The sequence below is a fragment of the Lepidochelys kempii genome, chromosome 8 (assembly GCF_965140265.1).
Source record: "Lepidochelys kempii isolate rLepKem1 chromosome 8, rLepKem1.hap2, whole genome shotgun sequence".
In the NCBI taxonomy this organism is placed as follows: domain Eukaryota; kingdom Metazoa; phylum Chordata; order Testudines; family Cheloniidae; genus Lepidochelys; species Lepidochelys kempii.
This window is the reverse complement of record NC_133263.1, coordinates 57199824-57212191: the sequence shown is the minus strand read 5'-3', so window position 1 is coordinate 57212191 and position 12368 is coordinate 57199824. Positions and strand designations below refer to the sequence as shown.

At 38.1% G+C, this 12368-nt stretch overlaps 1 protein-coding gene across 1 annotated transcript; it reads left to right on the top strand.

The window, feature by feature from the left end:
• Positions 1-1034: 1034 nt before the first annotated feature.
• On the top strand, positions 1035-11507 carry PTGS2 (prostaglandin-endoperoxide synthase 2). The gene is made up of 10 exons (XM_073356704.1): positions 1035-1210; positions 2754-2870; positions 3024-3167; positions 3747-3890; positions 4444-4625; positions 5454-5537; positions 5822-6068; positions 7796-8082; positions 8817-8964; positions 9150-11507. The coding sequence occupies exons 1-10, from the start codon at positions 1159-1161 to the stop codon at positions 9557-9559; spliced, it is 1815 nt and encodes a 604-aa protein (XP_073212805.1). The 5' UTR covers positions 1035-1158; the 3' UTR covers positions 9560-11507.
• The last annotated feature ends 861 nt before the right edge of the window (positions 11508-12368 follow it).

Below are 12368 nucleotides of genomic sequence, written 5' to 3'. Positions count from 1 at the left end.
CTAAAAAATATACCTGGTGTGTCTTTTTTCAGTTGTAACCTGGGAGGACAGCTCTCCAGGTAAAGGTGGGAACCTAAAAAGGCAAACAATACAAATTTGTTTTCCATCTGTAATTTATCATTATATGGTAAAATGAGAAAGTACACAATTTTTCAGTAATACTTTCGTCTTTTTGTGTCTGATTCTGTAAGCAAGGAGTTTTAAAGTGAGGTGAAACTTGGGGGTAGGCAAGACAAATCAGACTCCTGAAAGGGGTACAGTAGTCTGGACAGGTTGAGAGCCACTGATGTAGAGCATATTGTGGTCTATTTTGAGTTGAGCTCATAGTAGGGAGCAATTACAAATGTAAAAGTAGACATTATATGTTTGGCTTCTCTTAAGGTGCTGGGGACGGAGGTGATTCTTTTGGGGGGGGGCGGGGAGAAAGGAAGAGATTGAGGCCAAATTTCAACCCGGGACGCTCTTTTTTTGTTTGTGAAGAAGTCTGCAAGAAAGCGGCAGCGGCTGAAGCGCTGGGAGAGCCTGGTGATTACACGAGAGGGAACAAAGCAAGGGGCTGTCGATTCTCTCGGGCCCCTCTTTGGCTGCTGCATTTGTGATCGGAGCGAGGCACGAACGAAGCGCGGGCTCTCCATTCTCTCGCCAGGGGCCCCGGCAGGGAGAGCGCGGCAGCTGCACGGCAGATTCCCGGCGGAAGAGTCTGGGAGATGGAGCTCCCAAGGTACAACGCAGCTCAAGCCTGGCCTTCCAGATTTTTGCTAAATCTAGAGATCAGCTGGGAACCGTGTGAGAGAGACCGACCTCCGCCCATGTGTTGGGGGGGGCGCATGGGAAACTGAGTCTCGTGGGTTGGGGATTCCCCCGATCCCATAACCTGGGAAGGAAGTTGGGGGAGGGGGTGTCTTCCCCTCTTTACACACTGCAGGAATTTCCCTCTTCCATTCAGATGATGTATGGGGAAGGGGAGGGGGGGCTGTTTCCGGATGCAGGACGCACTTGTACGTCACTCTCTCATTGGTCCATAAGTAGGATGCAGTTAATCGTGGACGCAATCTACAACGTGCCGGGAAAGCGGAAAGAAAGCAGAAGTAGCTGCCTCTACAGAACCTGACGGGGCAACACAGCATCAAGTTTCCTTTCGTGAAGAACCACTGGGATATGATTCTGCCCTGCACTTTAATCATCGGTCTCCTGGCTTTCAGCCAAGCAGGTTAGTACTCAAACCTTCTTTGTCTCAGCGCCGCGGAAACTCTCCAGGACATTTTTCACTTGTCTGAGCTGCCTTCGCTGGCATTTGCTTGCAGTGCTTTGCGATCTCCTTTTTGCAGAGTTGAAGAGTTTGCAGAGTTGGGGTGGGGGAGAGGGATAGCTCAGTGGTTTGAGCATGGGCCTGCTAAACCCTGGGTTGCAAGTTCAATCCTTGAGGGGGCCATTTAGGGATCTGGGGCAAAAAAAAAAATTGGGGATTGGTCCTGCTTTGAGCAGGGGGTTGGACTAGATGACCTCCTGAGGTCCCTTCCCACCTTGATATTCTATGATTCTATGAAGCTGCCGTGGTGCCTTTTGTTTAATTTGTGTTCTCTTTGTTCCGAGACTTGGATGGATGCAGTTTTGCACAGGCTTGAGGGCGCTACAGAGAGAGCGAGATTCAGAATTAATTTTCTAATGAGTGCCGCTGGCTTTTGAATAGCACTGATGACACCCCACGCTTTTAAGAAATGGAGCCTCAGGTTTAAGAATGTGCTATAGTGACATAGCTGACATGGTGACATGGGAGCTAGTGCAGAACCTCATGAATTGTAATCCAGGAGCTGCCAAGATGGTCAGGGATGCCATCCTATGCTCTGGGTTGTCCCTAGCCTCCTCTGGCTGCTAGAAACTGGGAATGGATGACAGGGGATGGATCACTCAGTGATTACCTGTTCTGTTCATTCCCTCCAAAGCACCTGGCATTGGCCACTGTCAGAAGACAGGATACCACAGGCTAGACGGACCATTCTTACATTGTTGTTATTATTAAAAATATCATGTTGACTTCACATCCCAACCTCTCCGATTTACTAGTAAAAGAGAAGTACTGTATTATTTTCTAATATTCCCAAAGTGTAAAAGTTGCTTCTGATATTCTTAGTAGAGATGAGCACCAGCTGCAAATTTTCAGCCAGCATCCAAATTTCTCCAGTGTTCTGGGGAGTCGAGAGATGGGGAAGAGACATACAAAACACTGTATCTGGTTTAGGGCTAGGAAACAGGTAAATCTAGGATTTGGAGCTAAAGAAATTATAAATAGCTCTCACGATGTCTAGTTATGCCCTCTAAACCCAACTTTCATTGAATTCTGAGAACAGAATTAGGCCTAGAGAAATTATGACTTTTCATTTCCCCCCATTCTTTTTTGCCACCTTCAAAACTTGTAGTTATACGACAAGTTTTTAAATGGGATATTGAGAAATGATCTGAACATTCTGAGAGGGGTCATCAATTCTCTAGCAATGCTGCCTACATATAATACCAACTGAAAATGAATCACCCATAAATAACTGTCAATATTTTTTCTTCTTATATTAATAGCTTTTAAGTATATCAGTGCAGGGTTTAGTCTGAATTGGTCCTACCTACAGTTTGATTATTTTCTGCCATAATCCTCAGGAAATTGCTTACATAGCTCTTAAAACTTTGCTTCGTGAGATGAAAACAATGATTCATGCATTCCGAATACTATTTTATTAACATTACTCTAATTTTCATTGCAGCTAATCCTTGCTGCTCAAACCCATGCCAGAACAGAGGAGTATGTATGACGACAGGTTTTGATGGATATGAATGTGATTGTACAAGGACAGGATTTTATGGGGAAAACTGTACTACACGTAAGTATCTGAAAGTTATGTTTTTATAAATAACAATAATGAATCTCGAAAGCTGCAAAATATTCCAGTATTTTATTTCCAGATTTGCATATTATTTAGTCCTCATAAGTACAATAATACAATATTCTTAATCTTTCCCCTCAATGCTCACAGCGGAATTCTTGACCTGGCTGAAACTGACATTGAAACCTACTCCAAACACTGTCCACTACATCCTCACTCACTTCAAAGGTGTCTGGAATATAATAAACAGCATTCCCTTCTTCCGTGATTCCATCATGAGATATGTATTGACATGTAAGTATCCTCTCCTTGTGCTATTAACCTTCAGTTGTAGACATTGGCCACAGGAGTTTAAGGAAATACTGTGTTGCTTAGTGATTTTATATACATACATACTTTTATATACATACATGATTTTATATACATACATACTTTAGAAATATGGGACAGGTAATGTATTTTGGGACAGGAAATGTAGAAAGCAGAAGCCAGGTATACATTTCACCTCATAATCAGGAAGCAACCACAAGGAGTGGGAGAACGGATGAAAGGGATTTTTTTCATGGGGGTCCACCATTGCTCAAAATTATTCTGTTATTTTTGTAAGACAAAAATTATGACACATTTATAAAGCATGTAATTTGTTCATCTCAATAATTGATTGCAGTGATTCAAACATTATATTATACACTGCAGTTTTCCATTAAATAAGGTTTTAATACTAGAAAGTACCACACTGTAAATTTGCTCTTAAATAAGGACTATACCCAAAAGTAAGGCGGAAAGGATTTGACCTTGTAGCTTAATTAAATTCAATTTACTGTTTTAAGGCCAACTTTTAAAAATACTTTTTTTTTTTTTTTTTTATTTTAGCAAGGTCACATTTGATTGACAGTCCACCAACATACAACAGCCAGTATGGTTACAAAAACTGGGAAGCCTATTCCAACCTTTCCTTCTATACTAGAACCCTCCCACCAGTGGCACTGGACTGCCCAACACCCATGGGTGTTAAAGGTAAGGAATAGAAGAGATTTCCAATGTTTGATTGTGGAGTGTGGGAAAGTCAAATTATTTTGCCCTCTTGGAAAACATTTAACAGACTATTTTTTATAGAGCTACAGTCTTTGAAATCTGCAACAGTATATTGTAAAATGGTTGTGTATTGGATATACTGTACAAAGAGCTAAAAACTAAGTAATGATTTACACAGACTCCAACTGTAGTTATTGAGATAAATGTTAGAAATAAAATAAAGAAATTGAAAAGATTGAGTTGCAGATTCAACATAGCAGAAATGACGATTTTTAGCAATCAAGTTGTGTTTTAAATCAAGTGCATAAGGTTTGTAAAAGTTATAGCTAAGCTATCAGCAGGTATAAATCAAGTAGCTCCACTGATTTCTATGGAGTTATGCCAGTTTACACCAGCTGAGGATCTAGCTCATAGGTTTCACATGTGATAGATACTTGTTCTAAGGAGAAAATGACATAGCTGGATTGAATAATAAAGTAAGTCTTATTTCCTCCAAATTTAAGGAAAAATAAACTGATTTGATTTTAAATTACAGGTAAGAAGGAGCTCCCAGATTCCGCAGTAGTTGTGGAGAAATTTCTGCTGAGGAAAAAATTTATTCCTGATCCTCAAGGCACAAATATGATGTTCACGTTCTTTGCTCAACATTTCACCCACCAGTTCTTTAAGACAGATCACCACAGAGGGCCAGCCTTCACCAAAGCTCTTGGCCATGGGGTAAGATCATAAAGTTATGACTCTCACTGAAAAGTATAGCAAAGTTTATCAGCCTTTGTGGCAAGAACAACATCCTTCAGAGTGCTAGGAGCGTACATAAACATTGTGACGTACATAACTACACGGAATTCTTTGCATTACTGAGAGCCTTACACTGCAGTTTGCAAGGCAGGCAAAACTCCTATTCAACAAGATGGAGGTATTTCCAGTCCAGACTATAGAAGCCTAAATAATTCTATCAAAAATACCAAACGATTTAGTTCTCCTTATCTGCACAGTCTTAATTTTCGAAATGTGGTGTTATTGTTTCCACACAAACCCATCCATATCTACTGAGACCCCAAAATTTTTTCTATTGGACTGTTTCCATCATGCATAAAAAGGCATATACTGTACTGTAAAATAATGGTCATGTGCTACACTTTTAAAAGAGACTTTGCTATTGAAAAGCAACTATTTCACATGAGTATCAATTGTTTCTTTGAAACCAATTCCAGTTTAAAAGTCCACAAGAATCTTACAATATTATATTGTAGAGTTTCCAGGCTGTCCATTCTTTTAGACATGTTTGAAGCAGTCTTTTTTAACTGAGTGCGAATTTTAAAACTCATTGTTGTGCATAGTTTGATCCAGTTCTAACAAAAAAACTGACTTTATTTTTAAATCTTTATGTAATGTATTCATAGGGTGCCAATCATCATAGTATACTTAATATGAAAACATTTAAGCCCCAATCCAACTTCCATTGACTTAAACAGGAGTTGGATCCATTCTAAAATAACCAGAAATGTAGTTTGACTTCATGTTTCAAATACTTTTATTTTATAGGTTGACTTGAACCATGTCTATGGAGAGACTTTGGATAGACAACTTAAGTTGAGGCTACTTAAGGATGGAAAGCTGAAGTATCAGGTGTGTTTCACTTTAAAATTCCTACTGTATAATAAGAGAACAATGGAATTTTATAATTAACATTTGTTAATAGTATGAAGTGTTGTTAAAACACAGAGGGCCAAATTCAGCCATGGTGTTAGCAGGTCCCATCTACTTCAGTAGGAGCTGCACACTTAAATACAAGGGCAGAATTTGGTCCACAGTCTGTATTTTTAGAATGGGAAAAATAAAATACTGGAGAACATCTATTTATCATCAGTGATTCTAAGTCTCTCTCCTTTTTTTTTTTTTTTTAACTGCAGATGATTGATGGAGAAATGTACCCTCCCACTGTGAAGGACACTGAGGCAGAAATGATCTACCCACCTCATATTCCTGAGCACCTGCAATTTTCTGTAGGCCAGGAGGTGTTTGGTTTGGTCCCAGGTTTAATGATGTATGCCACAATATGGCTCAGGGAGCACAATCGCGTCTGTGACGTTCTTAAGCAGGTGCATCCAGAATGGGATGATGAGCAGCTGTTCCAAACTACCAGGCTCATATTGATAGGTGAGTAAACTTGAAAATCAGACTTTCCATATTAAACTATTTTACAAAGACATAGACCCCAGCTTCAGGGGACTGCGTTCTCAAAAGTGATTTTGCATGCCTCCTTATTCTGGGGGGCCAGCTTAAAATACCTTAAAGGTATTTTCAGACAATAGGAAGATCAGAACTTTCTGAAAATAGGTTCCTTTAAGATGTCTCGAGCTAGGCACCCAAAAACAGAGAGACACAAAATCACTAGTCCACTTTTGAAAATGGAGGCCTTGTTTGTTTGTTTGTTTTTTTAAAAACAGCTATTAATTATACAGAACTTAAAAAGTTATTAACATGTTACAATGATCTGGGAGATTTTTCCTCCCCTAGGCAGCTTCAACAGGTTTAATAATGGAACAAATTTTACTTAGTTTGTTAAATGAAACCATAAGGAATCTTTTTTAAAGTTTTCATGACCTATGTTCAGTATTTGATGGTTCATGAGAAAACAGTCCATTGTAACCAGTATCTTGAATATCAAACTGTGGAGAAAATTCCTAAATCAGGTGGCATTCTGTTTCTTTAACTAAGGGAACTAGAACTGTGAGGTGCATAGTGAGGAAGCAGGGAGGTGAGTTTAAGGCCATATCTACACTAGCACTTATATCAGCAAAACTTTTGTCACTCAGGGATGTGAAAAAAACACACCCCTGAGAGACATAAGTTTTACCAGCATTAGCACTTGTGTGCACCGCGCTATGTCTCCCACTGACATAGCTACCGCCACCCATTGAGCTGGTTTTATTATGTAGACAGGAGAGCTCTCACCCATTGGCACAACACGGCTACACAAGCACTCTTACAGTGGCACAGCTGTGACTCTATCAGCTTGTAAGTATAGACATGGCCTAATTCTCAAACGTCAGGTATGTGTGTGGCCGAATGACCTTCCCCTGCTGCTAAAGTGTCTTATCTTCAGTGCAATCGCTGCTCTCTGTTACAGGTTAAGAGGAAGGCTTTGATTCAGTTTAGAATTTAGGAAGTTACTGAAAAGCTAATACAAAATGATGTTGTTATATATTAGTCTCTATCCAGTGACATTTATTTTCATGTTAATGTTTATGCACACTCCATTTGGGCAAGACAACTAAGTAGTTGTCCCCAAATGAAGAATGCAACAGTATACTAAAAGGAGATGGTTGTATTTGACAGTAACAGCAACTCAGACTTTCTTTTGAGATATCTATAACTTTTTCTGGATAAAATTAGCAATGTTTTTCCCTACAGAAAAATCCTATAGAATGTAATAGCAAATTATGTCGTTGCTATAGAATTATTAAAGGAAATTATAGAAAGGACACTCTTCACTACTAATTTCTAAATGTTTATTACATTTTAGAACTGCTATCATTTTCATCCCTATTCACTTCTATAAAACTTTCCCATAAGAAAAGGAGTACTTGTGTTTATGCTCAAATAAATTGGTTAGTCTCTAAGGTGCCACAGGTCCTCCTTTTCTTTTTGCGAATACAGACTAACACAGCTGCTGCTCTGAAACATTTTCCATAAGAGTTCACAAACCATTAAGAAATCTCTGACATCTTCTGAAACTCCCCCCAAAATATATTTATTTTAGAACAATCCTTGGCCATTTTACCTCACCATTTACATCCTTTCTTACACAGCTGGCTGAACATTCAGAATTGTTCAAGCAAACAAAACTGATACACATTTTCCCTGTTTCATTGAACTAACAGGAGAGACTATCAAGATTGTTGTTGAAGACTACGTGCAGCACTTGAGTGGCTACTATTTCAAGCTGAAGTTTGATCCCGAGCTGCTGTTTAACCAGCGATTTCAATATCAGAATAGAATTGCAGCTGAATTCAACACTTTGTACCACTGGCACCCACTTCTGCCTGACAGTTTTCAGATCCATGACCAGGAGTACACTTTCCAGCAATTTCTCTACAACAACTCTATCATGATGGAACATGGCCTTTCCCACATGGTGAAATCCTTCTCCAAGCAAATTGCCGGCAGGGTAAACATTCTCACAACATTTTTTAGCTTTTGGACAGTCTAGAAATTTTTTGTGCCAATTAACATAACCCAGAGACTTGGCAAAAAAGTTTACTTGGAATTTCTTCTGTGAAAAAGAAAGATACCTGCTTGTTCAAATAGTAAAATCTAATTCTTCCTAGTACAGGAGTTACCAAAGCAAATGCACTTTAAATGTTATTGTCCATGAGCCCAGATTCTGCACTCTTAGTACTGACAGAACTCACTGATTTCAATGAGAGTTTTATTTTTAAGAAGGCTTCAGGGTCAGGTCAAAAATGGCCTTTTAATTTAAAAAGGAAAAGGAAAAACTCTTCCAAAGCTTGATATAATCTTGCAAAAAATATCATTTACTTGAAAATATCATTCATTTTATAGTGATTTTCAGTTGTAAAGTTAAAATCCTAGCAATTCTGGGCCTAAACAAATATATCTACTGTAGTAGGTTGCACTCTCAGAGAAGTGCAGTACAATAGCTGTATTTTCTCAGTTGGGCTGTGCCATGGTTGTGGTACTCCCGCAGTGTTAATGGGAATTGTAGGGCTAAAAGCCATTCAAGGGACACTTCCTTACTCAGAAGAACCCACATTCATGTCAATGGAAATGTTGCCTGAGGAAGGCAAGCAGGATTCCACCCAAAGTTTATACACACTATAAAAGCTGTGAGGAGTTTGCCTAGAGTTCTTATTATTCTTTGTATCCTTTTTTTTGCAATAGGTTGCTGGGGGTAAGAACGTTCCTTTTGCAGTACAGAAAGTAGCTAAGGCTTCAATTGATCAAAGCAGACAGATGAGATACCAGTCCTTGAATGAGTACCGAAAACGCTTCCTACTGAAACCTTTTAAGTCATTTGAGGAACTTACAGGTAAGAGCTATTCTTTCTAATGGGGCCTTTTCTTACAAATGACTAATATGGTAGATGGGACACTGTTTGTTTCCAGGATTATATAAATTGGGGTTGTGGTGGGAAGTAGGATTAAAGACCAAAAGAAAAGTGCTAAAAGGTGGGATTTTCCATTTACTATTCTTATTTATTATTAATTATTACAGGAGAAAAAGAAATGGCAGCTGAATTAGAAGAGCTTTATGGAGACATTGATGCTATGGAGCTGTATCCTGGCCTTCTAGTAGAAAGGCCTCGTCCTAGTGCCATCTTTGGTGAGACTATGGTGGAACTTGGAGCACCATTCTCTTTGAAAGGACTGATGGGAAATGCTATCTGTTCTCCGGAGTACTGGAAACCAAGCACCTTTGGTGGAAAAGTGGGCTTTGAAATAATCAATACTGCCTCCCTACAAAAGCTCATCTGCAATAACGTGAAGGGCTGTCCCATCACCGCCTTCCACGTCCTAAACTCTGAAGCCACAGAAACGGCCACCATTAACGTCAGTTCCTCGAGCTCTGCAATGGAGGATATCAACCCCACGTTACTAATGAAAGAGAGATCTGCTGAATTGTAATACATCCATTTATTTATTTATTTAAATAATTGTATAAATTATTATATTTATATCTTTATATTTAAAAAATGAAATCCAGGCTATGTCTTATTCAGGACAAGGGTTCCAGTGATCAAGGCAGACCACTGTTTTTTAAAGTTTGCAGCACTGGATCCATTATTACATCTTCTGTAACAGAAAGAAGTATTCCAAAGTGGATGAAAATGGTCCAATTTTTTTCTGGTGTTTTGCTATAAAATTTGACAGTAAATGTTTTGTTTTGTCACTTAATAGGCAACATAACGCTACAGGAATAAGTTATTTTGCCAACATATATTTTCATTTGAAAATGAAAAATCAAAAAAACAAGAAAATTGGATTAATGAAAACTGCAATAATTACTAATTACAGTACCATAAATAGTAAATGAATGTAAAACAAATTTTGCAACTTTAAATGTTTGTATAAAGTCAGCAAATGAAAAAGTTAAGTTTCTCACGAACACTACCTCACTATCATGCACATATTTTATATTAACATTTAACTAAGAGCCTTAACTTTTATTTTCTGACTTTGGATTTTGAAACCAATGTTACATTAATACTCTTTTTAAAATTAAAATTTACTTTATAAAAGTATATAACCTGTGTTTAAATTCCAATTAGGTTTTGGAGTTTGCACGACGTAGGTGTGAGTAGGGTGGAGGGAAAGATTTGCTGCTGTTTAGCTAGAAGTAGTTATGTGCCAGGCTGGGATAACAGGGCATTTATATTTTGATAGCTGTGTTGTAAATGGCAAGAAATCAGAGCAAGAAATTACACACAATGATTTTATAATAGCACCTTAGATTTTTACCTGCAAGGATCATTTAATTATTTTTAGGCGGGGGGGGGTGTAGAATGGCATTTTCTATTAAAACTGCTGGGGGGATTTAGGTAGAAAGAATGCAATTATTTAGGCTGGAATTGGTCAGAAAACTATTTTGGGAGAAAGAATGGCCAGGGAGCTTTACTGACCACTTGTGGACAAGGCTTCAGTTTTAATCACATCTGAAAGATACAGTCTTCCCAGCACTGTATATACTGCATCCTTAATATAGGATAGGAAAGCGTCAGCATGAATATGGCCTTGTTACAATTTGATTGACTTTCCCTAAATTTCTAGTTACTTGTTTTTACACTTTGATTATTTTAATTGGGCTGCTCATTTTAAGATATGTTAATTTGTAATTTTCAATATTGGTAACTAAAAAAGGAACACACAGTCTATTGTACACCGAAGTGTATGAGGTTGGAAGGTTTTTTACAGATAAGTTTGGGGATATTTTTATTTATTTATTTGTTTTTGTTTTTATGCAATGCACAAAGTGGAGAAAGCACAATGTACATTAAAAGATGTTGAGGTTTCTTATATTTAGAACTGTAAATGTTCATAAATGGAAGACTATTCCGGAGGTCACCTGAGATGTGAAATGGATCAGAACATGTAATTTACATTCGTTCATCTCCTCCTGGAGAATACACTTACCCAAAAACTGTCAACATTAATCCACTCTCGGGGGAAAAAAATATTTGTTTTAAAATCTGCACCATCTTGTTGCCCACTCTATCTGAACTGAGTTAGTTTTCAGAATTAGGGCCCAATCCTTCTATATGAAATTCACAATGAGATTTCCAGATACATACAGTTTGAATGTAGACCAAAAGCTACATGGGAAAGAAAGCAGGTCTTCCTCTATTTTGTACAATGCAAGCACAATGTCAGCACTCAAATAAGTTATTAATTAATAATATGTAATCCCATCTGATAGGATTCGGATGATTACCATATATGGCGAAGACAACTTGAAATTATTTATTTGTAATGTTTTATAATAAATATGCTTGAATGATTTTTTTCCACGTTTATTTTTTTACAAAAAGGACATGTTTAAAATACCACTGTTAAAATAAAAACATTGCAGACGTTATCTGTGAGTACTGGTTTTTGATACTTGATTGCAACAGAACATTTACTTGATTCACAAGAACACCATATAATTTTATTTTCTCCCCTTCCACCCAAGAGTTCATCTTAGAAAAGGCATTAAGTTCACTAACAATGCAAGATTAGGATAAATCAAGATCTAGAATTTGTATGTTTGCATTAGTACTTGCCAAAAGCTGTGTTGAAAATTAGAAAAATTTGTGTCAGAAAAGTGTTCCTGATTTTATTATTTATTTATTTATTTTTGAGGGGGTGGGGGACAAAAATGTAAATGAAAACTTCCCAGCCAATACATACCCAAGTTAGTATGTACTGAATTGGGGAGAGGAGGGAAAGGCAGCAAAACACACTGGACTCCAGCTTTCTTTAAGAGAAGATTGGGGGGGCATAGTAGAAAGAAAGTAAAGGATCTGGGCCTGAGCAAAAGGAAAAGCAGAGTCAGGATGGGGGGCAATTTTATCAAATATAATTAACCATCAATATAATGAACAAAGACTAGTTCTTTAAAAGAGGTCATCATAGCTGATCTCCCAACCATAGGCTGACCCTTGGAACAAGCAATAATCAGAAGACCATACAATCGACCATATCAGGCAACAAGACACCAGAGGTGGTATTCCATCTTGGCTGGTTCATCCTCTCCCTCTGGAGCTAGCTGCTGAAATGCGGCCACCAGAAAGTGAGACACAAACTTTGCAATAGTGTATTTACTTCCATTGTGTTTGAAAACTCACATTTTGCTGAACACAATCCAGAACACAAACCCACATGATTCCCATAACTCTGAGATCACATCCACTGCACAATACAGACAATTTCAACAGTCCATAGTACTAACTTCCTG